Source organism: Aquarana catesbeiana, linkage group LG06, assembly GCF_042186555.1.
Source record: "Aquarana catesbeiana isolate 2022-GZ linkage group LG06, ASM4218655v1, whole genome shotgun sequence".
NCBI classification, from domain to species: Eukaryota; Metazoa; Chordata; class Amphibia; order Anura; family Ranidae; genus Aquarana; species Aquarana catesbeiana.
This window is the reverse complement of record NC_133329.1, coordinates 338,713,822-338,731,087: the sequence shown is the minus strand read 5'-3', so window position 1 is coordinate 338,731,087 and position 17,266 is coordinate 338,713,822. Positions and strand designations below refer to the sequence as shown.

The window sequence follows — 17,266 nt, the reverse complement described above, 5'->3', positions numbered from 1 at the left end:
ATGACTGCATTCATTTTCTATTTTGAGGTAAATTTTCCTAGCGTACAGAAAAAAAAACAGTTGGTCCTACCAGAAATCCAGTGTCTCTGTGACTTCCTGTGCACTAAATTGAAATATCAAACAATATATCAGCCTTCCCAGTTCCCTTCTGTGGACCAAATAACACCTCCCCCTATGTACAGTGAGTGAGAATTGTCACCATAAGAAAAAGAGCGAATTACTGGCAAAATCACAATAAATCAATATGCAGCCACCAAATCTATGGAACTGTAAGCTATAATATATGCATTGTTTGTTTTTCTTAGGATTAGATACACTTTAAGCAATGTATAGGCAGCACAGTGGTGTGGTGGTTAGCACTTTTGAATAGCAGCAAAATCCCAACAATGACACTATCTGCCTGGAGTTTGCATGTTCTCCCTGTGCTTGCGTAGGTTTCCTCCGGGTACTCCGGTTTCCTCCCACACTCTGAAGACATGCTGGTAGGTTAATTGGATCCTGTCTAAATTGGCCCTAGTATGTGTATTTATTTATGAATGTGAGTGAGGGAATTGAGATTGTAAGCTGCTTGAGAGTAGGGACCGATGTGAATGTATAATGTATATGTAAAGCGCTGTGTAAATTGACAGCACTATATAAGTACCTGCAATAAAGTTAATAAAATAAAGAGCAATGATTGAGTGCAAAATTCCAGAGCAACCAACCAGCTTTCAGTATACCTAAATTGGATGAATGCAATAACACAGTCGTTGCACTAACAAAACAACTACAATTACCTTAAGCACACATGAAATACTCATTCACGTTAAATGCTATGGGTTTTCTTAAATTTTGCATACTATTTTTGTGTCATTAAGACCAATATTATGCAATTAAAAATTGATGGCAATAGCAAACAATAAGTTTATCATGCATAATCCAGTTACTGTATATTATTTTTTGTATATAATTCAGTGCCAGAATATGTGTTTCTTACTTTAATGATGATATTGTCATTTGCCATTGAACATTTGACCAGCTCAAAGATACTTGCTATAGTCCTTTCATGGTTTGGAGTTTAAATGGTAAAGCTTGGTCATGTGTTTAAAGAATAATTCCAGGTATAGTGTTTTATACAGCTTGGATCAATGTAACTATGCATATACCATACCTATTGGATCGAGGCTGGAAACCACTGCAGCAGACACCGCTTCTGGGTCCCATGCCGAGTTGCTACATTGTGAACAACGGAGGTCAGCCGCTCGGCATGGGTGCCATTCAGAGATTGCTTTGCATTTTCTCAATGAATGCAAATCATTCTTTAATTTGACGAGGTGGAGAGTGTGATGTCACCACCCTGCCTCTCCACCTCATCCAGTCGCACAATGCAGCAGGGTAGCTGCTCAGCACAGGACCCCGAAGCTAGTGGCGATCACTGGAGTAGTGGTGTCTAGCAGGACCCTATAGATATGGTACAGTTGTGCTCAAAAGTTTGCATACCCTGGCAATAATGATGATATTTTGTCATTCATATTGAAAATATGACTGATCATGGCAAAAAACTTTTATATAAGGATAGTGATCATATGAAGCCATTATATTTTGTTAACATATTGTCCTCCTTAAAAACAACCACACCGTCTTTTTGAGGTTACCTGTTCTTTTTTCTGTGTATCCCAAACAATTCCTCTGGCAGTTGTGGCTGCAGTATTTTTTGGTCTACCTGACTTTGGCTTGGTATCAAGAGATCCCCAAACTTTCCAGTTCTTAATAAGTGATCGAACAGTACTTACTGGCAAATGTAAGGCTTTTGGATATCTTTTTTTATATCCTTTCCCATCTTCATAAAGTTCCATTAGCTTTTTGCACAGGTCTTTTGACAGTTATTTCCTGCTTTTCACGGCTCAGTATCCAGCCTGTTCAGTGCATTCACGTGAGAGCTAACAAATTCATTGACTATTTATACACAGACACTAATTTAAAAAGCCATGGGAAATGTGGGAAAGTAACCTTTAATTGCTATTTTAACCTGTGTTTGTCACCTTGTGGTTCTGTACCAAGGCCAAACATTCCAGGGTGTGTAAACTTTTGATAAGAGCCATTTGGGTGATTTCTGTTATTATAATTAATAATGGAGCCAAACAACTATGTGATAATAAATGGCTTCATATGATCACTATCCCTAAATAAAAAAAAAACAGTTTTTTGGCATGATCAATCATTATTCCAATATTACTGCCAACATTTCACAAATTCTGCCAGGGAATGCAAACCTTTGGGCCAAGTGTACATGCATATTTACATTGGTCCACGCTGGACTAGTGTAACTATGTATAAAATGCCATATCTGGAACTCCTCTTTAAGAAGTACACATTTTTCTACTTCCCTTTGTAATCCATAAGATCCCACTTCAGCTAAAACTTTTTTCCCACAGTTTTGGGTAAAGTCAAAACTTTTGTAAAGTTACTATTGATTTCTGTTGTAAAGATTTCTCTGAATACCCTTTCCCTTGTCTTCGGGAGAAGAGGTATGGGTAAATCTCTCCAACAGAGGCTCAAACAGCAACAACAAAAAACATTTTTTTTTGAGCAGGGAAGTATTACAGCCTTTCAGTGCTGTCCCCATTGGGAAAAATGTTCTCCTTGTTTCTGGCTCTAGTGATGCCCATACAAGTTGTCACTCGGACAGAAAAGCACAGACAGAAAAATAAACAATGTCAGAACTTCGCTTTCTCAGTTTGCTAAAATGTGATATTGTTTTTGTCTGTGTTCCCATCACTTTCTGCCCTAACAGGAATTGGGGGAAAATCTCAGAGGCTGCAACCTGTCGCTGCTCTGTCTCAGAGTACAGTATATGGCTGTAATTTTTAATTCCCTCATGGCTGAGGCCAAGTTTGTGTCACTCATGGGATGACTATAATACTTATTACAAAATTAATTACTCAGTAAAAAGAAATGTGTTAATTTTATTTGTATTATTTCATTTTTTTTTTTTTTTTTTTATATGAAGCCGCATTGCTGAGGAGAACAAACTCCAAGTCTGTCCCCAATTTATTGGCCATGGAATTGGGTCATACTTTCATGGGCATCCTGAAATTTGGCATCATGGTAAGTAAATACTCTTCTGGAGCACTATTGCTCTGTGTTACCATTTCAATGATTATATAATGTAAATCTCCGACATATGTGGATTGTCACCAATATAAGCCATTCTATGGCAGAGTGTTCTTCTTTTTTTTTTTTTTTAATGGGGTGGGTTATACAAGGATACTGACACATCATAGGGTGGACCTTACAATCACCTAAAACCTATGCTACGCAGAAAAGTATATTGAAAAGTATAATTCTGTTTATTAATGTTAAAAACAAAATTAAATCCAATGTGAATCAATTTTCTATGACAATAAAATATGAAAACTTCCAAAGGGGCCAAATACTTTAATAGGCACAGTTTGTGCTTCACAGGTCAATATACACAATAATTAAAATAACTGTAGAAAAGTGTAACAGGCCAACAAGAGTCTGAATAAGAAGATGTTAATGCACAACCTGATTACAATGTAGATTAGGCTATGTTAGGCCCAGTTTGCAAAGAACAGGTTTTATATAAGGTGAATAAGACTTTAGAGGACAGCAGGTATTTGGTTAGATAACAGTTAGCTGGGAAAGGTTAAGCTGGCCAGAGATAGATAGATTTATTTATTTTTAATCATTCAGCCAGCTGATCAAAAACAACCGAACGGATTCTCTCATCCACACATTCGAGGTGGATGAAGGAATCCTCCCCGCTGCTATTGTATTCTGACTGTGAGGACTCCTCTGCTGTCAGTATACACTGATCAGTGCTGCAGCCACTCAAATTCTTGATCAAATGATAATATACCAACAGTCTGTTACGAAACAAGTAGATCATTAAATTGACTCTTGAATAGATACCACCATAGATGGATTGAAATTCTGCTGGTCCCTGCTGAACCCGGACAACTTTTTATCCATCTTATGACTAGCTTTTAACCAGTGCTGCTAGGACCTAATTGCCCATTGTATCCAGTGATAATATGACCACTGCTATTATTCAAACATAATCCAGAAATTTAGAGCAGGTGCAAAAGATCAAGATCAGTCAGAGTTGGCCATCACAATGGATGAAAAAAAAATTCTGTTACAGATCAGGCAGCTCTTCACTTGGTTTAGTCAGGCTGCCCTACGCATGTGTGGTCAGCCTTGTTCAACCTCATCACCAGTAGATGTTAGGACAAATAGACAAAATGAGTTAAACCAAATGTGATGATCATCTATTGATGTCTTTGATCTTGCTATCAGGGTTGTGACAGGTTGACTGTAATGGGTTATAGCAAGCACTTATTCATTATTTAGTCTATATTCTTAGATTGGCTGTATCTGATAAGGAAGTATTAAGTAGCCTACAAAACATGTAGTTTGTTGTTCAATGAAAAAAATGATCATTTGGATAACTGAGATTATAAGATTCACAATGATCAGAGATAGGCAGCTGAAGCTATACATATGCAAATATAGAAGTTACACTTGGTCATTGCCTTCACAATCCTAAGCCCCACCATTGGTCAGTGTAGCTATCTATCACATTTAAGATTAATAGTGAGTTGAACCAACAAATCCTAACTACCCCCCATCCTCTCCATTCTAACTATACCCCCCTGCTTGTACATACCTCAAATCAATGAGGGAACTCTGTACAGATGCTATGGTCAATACCAAGCAGCACTCTGGTCCTCTTCCAAGCCAGCAGGGCCATGCAGTACCACATAAAGAAGAAAAGCAATTTTTAAAGAGCTGCACCAACTTGGAATAAGATTAGGGTGCCACCAAATGTAAATCACAGCTTCTAGCCCAGGTTGGTAATCTAAAGCATGTAGAAGAAAGGACAGCTAAAATGGTGATCATGAGGAAGGCTGTTAGGGTTTAGTTGTTTGAAAGTACAGCTATCCATTAAGGAACCAATAGAGTATCTTGGAAGGTGGGATGGGCAGAGCCAAGTTTGACTTTCATAGAAAAGGTCACAATACAGTACATAACAAATTCAGGTGTCTATATCTATGAATTTATTGATCGTTCTGCTATTAGGTCCATTGAAATTATTGCTTATATTTCTTTTCACTATATTATCAATTGTAACTACTCCGGTTTGTCCAAGTTTTCTTCAGTGAAAAGTTTGCTTTTAAACTGGTAAACCCCTGTAAACAAGACACAACAATTTGTAAGAATATTTTAGCAAGACAGAAAATAAGATGTTACAGTTACATGTTGGAAATGAGTCTACTATGTCACATTGGGTTTATTTCTTTTTGTTAACTGACTTTCTTGTGTCCCATTGAGGCGGTTTGTACTAGTTCATCTTCCATAATGCATTGTACAGCATAATGTCAGAAAATACACATGTCTATATTTCCAGGTTTTGGAATGTAGGGAATCCCAACTTGGCACAAAAACACATTTTTTATGCTGAGGAGCTACAGTAAACTTGACATGTATAGCAAGATGTTTGAGGTGCCTTTTCCCCTTTAAGTGCTTTGTAGCAAATGTACCGCATATTACCTTTTTTCCTTTACCATCTCCAGCTCTAACAATGGAAGCATTGTAATGATGATAACGTCACAGGCCTCTGTAGATATTTATGTTGGCAATGTGCAACCAGAAATTCTTCTTATATAATCCGTTTTACAGTTGCTGAAAAATACACATAAATGTACAGTTCAAGTGAGAGACAATCAAATGTTGCTTTTTCTTAGAAAACATCATTTTATATATGAAATTATTTCCAAGAAGATCCTAAGATAACACGGGACTGGGAAATTGTAATTGCTAGTGTAAGACGTCCCAAATGCTGCACAAATTATAGAAAACTGTAAGGTACGATGTCATGTAAAATAGGTGATATTTTAAAGGGACTGATCCCTCTTATTATCACGATCTGTTCAGCAGATCATCATTAGATTCACAGCTTTTCATTACCACTTGGATATCTTTTGCTGCCAGCTTCCCATTCACGTCTGTGTTAATTACAAAACTCTCCTCCTCTCATTCAAGGCTTAACATTCTTGTGGCAGCACTTACTACTCTAATCTCTTCCCATACACTTGTGTTCTCTTACAGCTTTCACTTGTCCCTGCCACTTTCCTATATGACTGGGACCTTTTAATTATGGCTTCCTATGCCTGGATCTCTCCTGTCATCTGAGTTTATGTCAATAATTAAATGGGTAGAGAATGGTGCCATTGTTACGTAAAGTGTGTCTAAACCCAAAAACACAATTAAAATACATTGCATCTTAACTGTCCTTAGATGTGGTGCCATCGTTTTGTTTTTTTCAGGCTAAATACATTTCCTGCAAATACAAATTAAATCCTGCTAGAAATCCAGTATCCTTGTAACTTCCTGTTCACTAAACTGAAATCATTTATTTATTCTTTACTTTCATGTAAGGAAATTCACCCATGTGCTGTTCTTAAAAAAAGAAGTCTGGTAAAACATTAGATTATCAATAGAAATGTAGGAATCCCAAGGATGTAATCAGGGGAAATAGAAAAAAAAAAAAAAAAAAGGCAAAATATGTTACATATTTTACACGGTTGCTCTGGCTGCAAAACTCAATAGATGACATAAACAAAAGTTCAGTGTTTCAGGATTTTTTAGTAGGAAAAATGTAAACTCAGTCTATACAGGCAGTCCCCGGGTTACGAACATTCGAGTTACAAACGACTACTACTTATGAATGCAGGTGGTGTGATGTCACTGCTGGCCTCTTGCGCTCCGCGGTGGTCCCGGATACTACAGCCGTGCAGCCATCTTGCAGCATCAGACATCCCACACAGCACTATTGCATGGCCACAAGAGCCACAAATAACACAACTGCACACCCAGAAGCACCTGGAACATCCCACACCATTGCACATGCTGGAGTTACACTTAAAAATGTACTGTTCCGACCTACAAAATTTGACCTAAGAACAAACCTACAGTCCTTATCTTGTTCATAACCCGGGTACCACCTGTAGTAGGTCTGTTTGGGTGGTCTATGGAGAGATTCGGTCTACATAGAGACTTCAAGAGGAGTTCCGGTCAGTTTTAAAAGAAATATTCTAGAGCTGCTGACTTTTAATATACAGACACTTACCAGTCCAGGGATCCAGCGCTATCAACACCCTGGCTGATTATTCACCAGTCTATAGGTTCCCAGTGCTGCCATCTTGCTTGAGGGAAGGTGGCTGTGACTTCCTTGTGTTTCACAGCTGGCTTCCCACTGTGCGTGAGACGTGCTGCGCTCTCTCAATGGTTCTGCAGTCTCCTGGAATATGTGACTTGTTGCAGGAGGTTGCGGGTGGGGGGGGACGTCTGTTCAGCTCACCTCGGCGAGTAGAGCAGAAGTAGGAGAGGGTACCTGTCAGAGATCGGTACCTGCTCCCAGAAAAAAAAACTTCCAATAATGCAGAGGAGGAGGAAGAGGATGAGCGGAGCTTCCCTTCTCAGGTGAAGTTCCACTTTAAGATGGCTTAAGGTGACCCTTACAGCCAAGCTACCATTGTCTCCAAGTGAGTTCCCCTGTGTAATCCTAGGGAGGATCCATGAGAAGACACGATGCACTATTTCTTAAAATTTCCACCTTCTAATGGAGTCTCTATAAGATATTTGAAAAATTAAGTTAGTAGAGTGACAAGAAATCACAGCCTGCTGGGATTCGATCCCCCTGTTCAGATCCTGCATATTAAAGACATAGCAGGGTCCATTCTCTGCCCCCACCCCACTCAAAACATACTACTTTGATAACTGCTGCTTTGTGAAGCCTGGAAAACACAAGAGCTAGGCTTTTCAGGGGTTCTAAGAAAAAAATCTTCAAAAATTACTGTAGACAAAGATATTAAGAAAAAACACCACAAATGGAAGAACTGAGAAGTTAAGATCCAGTACATACATGAATGAGCTAAGTGGTGTATTGATGTGTGCTCAGCTCTATATGATAAGAAACTCTTCAATTTACAGCATTGTGTTGCATCACAGTTGACATCCCATAATGGCAGGTGGGGTCATTTAAATGAAATGGTGATGACATGTACAGTGAATTGATAAACTGGGAACACTGGGAAGAGCTTGATATGTATCTTAATTACTGTCCTAGTGAGTCCTCTAGTTCTTCATTTTAATTTATTCCTTTAATATTTGAAGTGAGCCGCAGATCTGTGGTGAAGGATAGGAAGGGCTTTGGGTACCCATGAGTGGGAATCAATGAACAGACCCTTTTTCTTCTTTCCTTTAATACATACTAATCTTTAGTATCATCATGAAACCTAGAAAGTTAAGCTGGCTAACATGGATAGAAAATCGTTACAGTGTGTTAACACCATCATTGTATCTAATTGTTTTCCAAACTTTTCGACATATTATTGATCATTAATGATGTTAATGGTAAAAAAATGTTGTCGATCAATGCGCGTGTTGTACGTTTTTTCAAACTCTACACGATCAATTACCTTACTAATGTTTAGAAAATCGTTTCATTACGCAACAAAATGCAGACATGAAGGATCTTTCTTTTAGCATAAAACTTTGTATTTGCAAGAATCGAAATGCGCCCACTTACATTTCTAAAGTTGAACGATCAGGCTTATCGAACACTTTTTCAAACACCTTTTTTATCCATGTATGGCTTTACTCTAAGTTATTTGTAATACAGCCACATTTGTGTGTCATATGGACAGCCTCTTGGAATTGTATCTATATGCTCACAATGGAGAACAACAGGGAATTAATTAAAATTGTCAATGCACTGTTGAACTTTGTTGTTGAATAAAGGTGTTTGAGATATTCAGCATTGGACAATACTTACCTAAGCACTAAAATCTCATGTTACCATGGTAATGTCATTTTAAAAGTCTGCTTCCATTATAGTAATACCTGGTGATTCTGCAATCAAGGTCCTTGTGCAAGCCCTTCCTGGTGGCAACACTCCTTCTATTATGTTGCTGCTTTGCCACCCTGTTGACAGGCTTCTGATGAAGACTACAAGCGACCATATCAACACATATTACGTTGGCATGGTCCACTGTCATCAGCATCAGGAAATCCACCCTGAGAAATGCCTTGCAGCCATTGTATGAGTGCTTGGAGATCAGAAGAGGCTGCAGGAGATCAGCAGCAACAAGTAGTAGAAATAAGTAAAGGCAAGAATTTATTTAAAAAAATAACAATTGCTTATGATACATGGTGCTTTAGGAGACTAAAATGGTTTACGTTTTCTTTAAAGGTCTTTTCATACATTTGCTGAAGACAGGTTCTATATTAAAGAACAATAAAAAAAAATAGATTAGTATGGTTTATGTAAGATCCCCTGTGAATGCTATGGCTCAGTTTCTAAAGGTTTCACAAAATGATCAGAACTAAATAGCAGAGAGTGATCATTTCCAAGACACATAGGATTTTCTCTTCAGTTATTTCATAGCTGATATAATAAATGTAACGTTCCAAAGGAACCTGTCAGTGTAGAAATATGAGCAGGGTTCAGGACTATACTGCAGCAACTATACTGCGCTTGATGGTGTAAACTCTTTAGACTTGACTGTATGCTTGCTCTAAGTTAGTGACCTATTTAAGTTATTCTAAAGTCTAACAGTTTTTTACCTTAAAAGAAAAGTTTGGGTTTCATAAAAAAAAAAAAAAAGATATTCACCTAGGTGGATGCAGCATAGGTCCGATGCTGCATCTGTCCCCCACTGGCTCTAAGACTGAGAACTGAGCGATGAAACACTGCTGATCGCTTAGCTGTCAGTCTTCAAGCTGCAGACTGACAGCCACAAGCTCTCTGCTCTGCCCCTCCAGTTCTCACTGGAGAACCAGGCTGTGGAGGGAGCGGGAGAGGCTGGTTCAGGATCTCAGCGGCTGGCTGAGAGGCTGAGCCAGCTGCCGGTCCAGGGATCTGTGTGTATCCTGACCATATGGTCAAAATCAGTCAGCTGACAGCAGACTGTAGCCCGCTGTTGGCTGAAAACAGGTCACAGGAGTGCAAAACTAACTGCATTCCTGTGAACCATAGGAAGGAACTTTGGCTATACTCCTTCTTTAATGCATTCCCTGCATTAAGGTAAAAAAATTCCCCAACTGCACCAAACACTTACCTGAGTTCTGTCAGTGATTGAGCTCTTCTCCCTTCACTTTCTGGTCTCACAGACTCAGGCCCCTGCTGCTGTCAGTCAAATCCTACGAGGAGGGAGCATGGGGCGTTAAATATGTCTAAGGACACACACAGCCCCATTTACGAGCATGCCCATGTGTTGCCCCATTGCACACTTCTTGCTGAGGGGGCACTCGGAGAAGAAAAGGAGCAGACAGCAATGGCGGGAGCCCCCAGCAAAGTAGATAAGAGACAGCTCTTGTAACAGGTAAGTATAACATCCTTTTTTATTTAAATTTTAAAATAAAGGCTTTACAATCACTTTAAAGGCTCGGTCTACTCAAAACAATTTCAGTTTTAGTAAATCATGGAATAGTTCGATCAACTCACATTCCTTTATATCTTTGGGGCATTCTTATGGTGAAATTATTAGTTTTTCTTTTTCAAGCCCACAGTGTGGTGTGCAAACAAAGTGAACCAAAAAGTGTAAGTGAACACACCCAAAAAAGTGCACCGGGGTGTGTAAGGGAGAAAAGGGACCCTTCCCTAACCCCCTGGGGTGCAAAACTCTGGACAGGGGTAGGGTACACTCAGGTTCACCTAGCCAAAAGCCCCAGCAGATCCCTCTCCTCGTGATAAGCCAAAGCTGATCACTAAGTATTAGTTAAGGGGTTCTCCCGAAGACAAACCACCCAAATGCAGGGGAGAAAAGAACCTAAGAGCTACACATTTTTTTTTTTTAAAGCCTGTGGTGTGTGAACATATTTCAAAAACTCCACCCGGTGCAAAAGAAAGTGCACACCAAATAGTCCTCCAAAGAGGGAGGACCTGAACCCTGATCCCCGGGGTTTTAGGCTTCAGACGGGGACTGAGGTACTTTCACATAGTCCATCTAGCCGAAACCAGATGGACCCCCTTTTCTGGGAGGTCTGCCGAGACAGACCACCCCAAGTAATAGGTGGGGCTCCCCCAAAGGAAGACCCCATGAGAGAGGGTGAACCAAGCCAGAAGGCCATGTCCACCCCCTCCCAAGACGTTCAGGGCAGGCCGAGGACCTACGCCCTACTAATCAAACGCAAAACATGTACAAACCCAACAACCAACAAAAAAAAAATACGTAAAGTGACAAACAACATAAAGGTGGGGAAAGGAAAGCTGAGAAAGTGCAATAGTGCCATTGTTATGGTGCAATAGCTGGCCCTGAGGCCAGGAATAAAATATTTCTCTGGAACTGGCCAAAAGGCCCGGCCCAAGAGGCAGGTGCAAAAAAAGTGCGTGTGGTGCAGTGGCCAAGGTGCCAGTAAAACTCAGTGTCCCTCTCACAGTGAGTAATTACGGCACCCCTCGACTGCTACTCCAGGGGCACATACTCCACAGGCTTTCTTCGGGACCCGGCCTTCGGCCAGACCCAGTGTCTCTCCATCCCTATCAGGAGGTAACCCTTCCGGCTTTCTCTAGAGGAGACCTATTAATGGCCCTCAGTTCATAACTAACTGTCCAGGTTACCATTACACCAAGTGGATTTGCATAGCCACCGCCACCCTCAACCCACCGCCGTAGGCTAGAGACAGTAGCACAGCGCCACCACTTGTTAACTGATAGGAACAGATACTACACTTGATCTTAGCCAAAAGGCCTAAGAGCTACACATACTTCCTGTAGACTCCAGGGTAGGCCTGAAAAAACACGCCCTATCATCCTGTAAGTGAAGAAAAACACACATATAAAGTGCAGATAACACACGTGGAGAGAAAAAAAATTGTGCTTAGATTTCAGGGTCTGTACACCAGCTGTGGCCTCTGGAGATTGCAACAGGAATTGCTGGAACACCCAAAACCCTCAGGTGGATAGGAACAGGAGTCTGGAATTATGGCAGGGAGATCTCATTGTCCGCGTACTCAAGACTTTTACATAGGCAGGAGCTGACTCAACCTACCTTTAACTAAATTAATACTTTTTTTTGGAGTGCCCGTTTACATAGTCATGTGATCAGGATTATAACCTTGGAGCCTTCACAGTTCAAAAATGGCAGCTGTCATACACCTACTATATGGCCACTCCAAATGATTGAGTTCAGGTGTTTCCAGTGAAGGGTAGTGTCAGTGGTCCAGAAGACATAATAAACAGTTGTGCCTTTCCCACCAGTTTGGGAAAGGCCCTTTTCTATTCCACCATGACTGTGTTGCTCAATAAGAACATGGGTTGATGAGCTTGGTCTGAAGAAATTCAAGTGGCCTGCACAAAGCCCTGATCTCAACCCCAATGAACAGCTTTGGGATGATGAGTTGAAATGCTGCCAGGTATTCTCATTGGACAGTGGTACCTGATGCAAGGAAAAAGATCAAGAGGTTGAGCTGTTGTTTGACCAAACCTTAAAGTGACCTAAATTGTATTTTTTTTATTAACAAATATGTTCTACTTACCTGCTCTGTGCAATAGAATTGCGCAGAGTCGCCCTGATTCTCTTCTAGGGTCCCCTGTCAGTGTTCCTGTCTACTCCTCTTCTCGGTGTGCCACCATAGGAAGTCTCCGGCTCTCTGCTCTGCCCCTCCAGTGCTCACTGTAGCACAGGGCTGTGGAGGGGGGTGGAAGCGGCCGGCTCAGGCTCCCAGCGGTTCGCTAAGAGGCTGAGCCGGGTACTCGTCCAGGCATGTTGGCAGATCCCGACCATACGGTCACAATCTTTCCTGAGCCTGGACTGCTGAAAATAGGGTCATGAGAGTGCAGAATGATCTGCACGCCTGTGATCCAAAGAAGAAGTACAGCTAAACAAGCTTTGGCTGTACTTTTCCTTTAAAACTGATATTGTTGATCAGCAATCCAGTATGATGCAACCTCTGCACTTTGTCTTTGTACAGGAGCTACCTGAAAAAAAGACTGGTCACTGCTGTTATCTCTCCTTGTGCTGAGTGACTGGTCTTGTATCCGTCCTCTTCTGTAGTTTTCTGCAAGTAGCCTGTAATAGGTGGGGCCTGCTAGGTACTTCCCACAGTTCTGCTCTCTCCACAGGCTTTGTGCAGGCCAGTGATGACATCACTGCTAATTGTACAAGGTAATGTCTGGGTTTGCAAGGGTATTTTATTGCAAAGTGATTTTATATAGTTTGTGGCTATTTGGAAATATATGTATTGCGCCAAGTGAACTGAATTCACTGAAGTGGGTCTTCTTCCATGAGGCCACATACATGTGTTCACATCTTTGTGCTGGGAGGATGCTGCACAGCGCCCTCCTAGCACAGGGCCAGGGCTGTCACTGAGAGCCCGGGGTCCAGTACTGATGATTGGGAGCCAGAAAGCCAAGTTCCTGATCACCTGATTGCTGTGATCGCTTCTAATTGACTGTCACAGTGGTCAGTTACTATAAAGCCTGCCCCTGTGTAGGCTTTCTTCTCTGAATGGAGAGAAAGATACATTGGGGTTGATTTACTAAGCCCGCGTTCATATTGGGCCGATTTGCCCTGCGATTTGACATGTCAAATCACAGGGCAAATCGGGGGCTATTGCCGGCAATGGCACTGTCCGAATCAGTGCGACGCCGACTTTGTGGCGCCACACCGATTCCCATAAGTAGTTCCTGTAATACTTTTGATGACTTTGGGGGGCGATTTGAATAGACATCTGTGCATGAACCTGCACAGATGTCTGTCAAATTGCCCCCCGAAGTTGGACTGCATTGCCGGTTTAAAATCGAGTTAAGCCGAAAGCTTTACCTCACTTAGTAAATGAGGTAAAGCTTCACTTTGCAAAGAATACCCAATCACGTGCAAAGAAAAGGAGAATGAAACAGCATTTTTGCTTGCATATGATTGGATGATGAAAGTCAGCAGAGCTTCCCCTCTTACTCAGCTATGGAGCAACTGTGCTTGCAAAGGGCACAGGCTATTTGACTTTAGTAAATCAACCCCTTTGTATCTTTCTCTCCTTGCTGGAGGAGAAAAATGTAAATAAACAAAAGTGTGTGTAAAAAATAAATCCGGGTTAAAGTAAGGGTCAATGTTGGGGGTCAAAGATTGAGTCCAGAATCAGTATATTTTAGGCAGTATTTTTTTCAAAGAATTTTTTTAATTGGTATCAGTTAGTGTGTTTTAGGTAGGATAAAAAAAACAGGAAAATGTGCACCGTTGGCCATACTATGGGTACAAACAATAGATAATATATACATATGCGATATTGCTGTGATCATCAGGAGTAGGAGAATTCATTTTTTGATGGCAGGTTATGGTAGTAGCAAGGAAAATACAGCGACGTTTAAAAAATATATATATTTTTGTAATTTTGGGCCAGTTTTCCTTTGATAATAAAAGAAAATTAGGTGATATCTGTTACAATTTACCACTAAATGAAAGACTAATTTATCTTGGAGAAAGGCGGTATAATTCACCTGGATGCCAAAAGTAGTTGCGATGAGACAGTTTTACTAACACACGTCAAAGTTGCAAAACTGTGTTCAGGCATTAAACCCCATGTGTTACATGCTCTGTTTTATGCTGCATGAAAATAGAAAAAGATGCTGAAGTGCTCGTGTTATGACTTCATGCGTAAATATAATATGCATTTTGGCAGACTTCCCAGCACAAATTATTTTAAACAAATGCTTACTGTATAGAACAACAAACGCCATCAAATGCTTCACATTTCTTAGTTGTCATTTTGTTACTCTAATGTTGGAAGTAACCACAAAGATCTGCAATAATAGAAACACACTAGAATCTATTTAACAGTAAGTAATACTTAGAGCAGTGTTATCTGAACAGCCAGGTCAGAACCTTCAGCAGCTCATCAACACTCTTATGCTCGCTATGCATTTTGTATTTCTGTAGTGTCTGCCACCATCCAGCATATTGGTGTGTTTTATGCTGCGTACACACGAGCGGCTTTTCAACCGGACTGGTCCGACGGACTTTCGGCGGACTTCCAACAGACTTTCTCAACGAACGGACTTGACTACACTTGATCACACCAAAGTCCGACGGATTCGTACGTGATGATGTACAACTGGACTAAAATAAGGAAGTTGATAGCCAGTAGCCAATAGTTGCCCTAGTGTCGGTTTTCGTCCGTCGGACTAGCATACAGACGAGCGGACTTTTCGATAGGCACGGAAACATGTTCCAAATCTAAAGTTTGTCAGATTTTCGACCGAAAAACTCCGCTGCAGGTCCGATTAAGCCCACGCATGTGTGAATTGTCTGCCGGACTCGGTCCTTCGGACCAGTCCGGTCGAAAAGTCCACTAGTGTGTATGCTGCATTAGGCAAACAGGCGTTTGCATAGGCATTGGCAATGCATTTTCATCCATGGCTGCGCTTCCCCCATCCACACGGGAAGTCTGTACATCTGCTAGAAACGAATATTTAAAGCTGAAAGCTAGGCAGATAGAAAGTCACGTATAAATGCAGCTCTATATTCAATAATACATCATGAAATGTACAGTGCCTTGAAAAAGTATTCATACCCCTTGAAATTTTTACATATTTTGTCATGTTACAACCAAAAACGTAAATGTATTTTATTGGGATTTTATGTGATAAATCAACACAAAGTGGCACATTATTGTGTAGTGAAAGGAAACTTATAAATGTTTTCCACATGTTTTACAAACAAATGTGAAAAGTGTGGCGTACATTTGTATTCAGCCCCCCTGAGTTAATACTTTGTAGAACCACCTTTCACTGCAATTACAGCTGCAAGTCTTTTTGGGGATGTCTCCACCAGCTTTGCACATCTAGAGAGTAACATTTTTGCCCATTCTGTGCAGAATAGCTCAAGCTCTGTCAGATTGGATGGAGAGTGTCTGTGAACAGCAATTTTCAAGTCTAGCCAAAGATTCTCAATTGGATTTACATCTGGACTTTGACTGGGCCATTCTAATGCCCTGTACATGCGATCGGACATTCCGACAACAAAATCCATGTTTTTTTTCCGACGGATGTTGGCTCAAACTTGTCTTGCATACACACGGTCACACAAATCTTGTCGGAAATTCCAATCGCCAAGTACGCGGTGAGGTACGGATTTTGTTGTCGGAAAATTTGAGATCCAGATATCAAATTTTGTATGTCGGAAATTCTGATGGAAAAATTCCGATGGAGCCTACACACGGTCAGAATTTCCGACAAAAAGCTCCCATGGAACATTTTCCGTAGGAAAATCTGACTGTATGTACAGGGCATTACACATGACTATGCTTGAATACTTTTTTAAGGTACTGTATGCTTTTTATTTGCAAGCAGGGAAATTACCTGAATTTGATGTGGTATCAGTCTTTTGCAATCCTACAGCAGAGCTCGGAATTGGAGAGGACAAAGTAGCACAAGAAGCCAATCAAATGTCAAATGTGCTGCAGCGTTCATGTGTTAACAAGGAATAGGCTGATGTGAGGAGAGAGCAGAGTGACAGTAAGATGAGCTTATTAGTCTTTTGTTTGTTGTTCCCTTTTACTGTCCAGTCAGTGGAGTGGGGGGGGAGACCTGTAGGTATAATGCAGCGTACACACAGGCAGACTTTCCGACCAGACTGGTCCAACTGACTTTCCGATGTACTTTTGACAGACTTCCGACGGACTTTTTTTATGGACTTGCCTACACACAACCGGACTACGGACGGACTTGCCTACACACGACCGGACTTTCTGGCGGACCTAGTTCCCGAAGGTGTTACGGCGGACTTTCCAAATAAACGGACTTGCCCACACACAAACAAGTCTGTTCATTTTGAACGTGACTCAGGTACGACGGGACTAGAAAAGGAAGTCAATCTTCCCGCTTTTATCGGCGAAACTGACGCCCTGCGAGCCCCGTCGCGGGGCATACCAGGCCCTTAGGTCTGGTATGGATTTTAAGGGGAACCCCCTACGCCAAAAATCCATACCAGACCCTTATCCGAGCATGCAGCCCGGCCAGTCAGGAAAGGGGGTGGGTACGAGCGAGCTCCCCCCCTCCTGAACTGTACCAGGCCGCATGCCCTCAAAATGGGGGGTGGGTGCTTTGAGGGAGGGGGGCGCCCTGCACCCCCCCAAAGCACCTTGTCCCCATGTTGATGAGGACAAGGGCCTCTTCCTAACAACCCTGGCCGTTGGTTGTCAGCTTCTGCGAGGAGAAGGTTTATCGGAATCCGGGAGACCCCTTTAATAAGGGGGCCCCCAG

The 17,266-nt window shown here is 41.4% G+C and overlaps 1 protein-coding gene and 1 pseudogene across 2 annotated transcripts in view; one reads left to right on the top strand and one right to left on the bottom strand.

The window, feature by feature from the left end:
- The window catches only part of METAP1D (methionyl aminopeptidase type 1D, mitochondrial), a 406,438-nt gene that overhangs the window by 357,599 nt on the left and 31,573 nt on the right, over positions 1-17,266 (top strand). For both annotated transcript variants that reach the window (XM_073633893.1, XM_073633892.1), the window contains one exon: positions 2,990-3,087. In XM_073633893.1, the coding sequence (XP_073489994.1) occupies positions 2,990-3,087 (98 nt within the window). The remainder of the gene's footprint in view (positions 1-2,989; positions 3,088-17,266) is intronic.
- On the bottom strand, positions 11,680-11,770 carry LOC141101893 (U2 spliceosomal RNA; annotated as a pseudogene).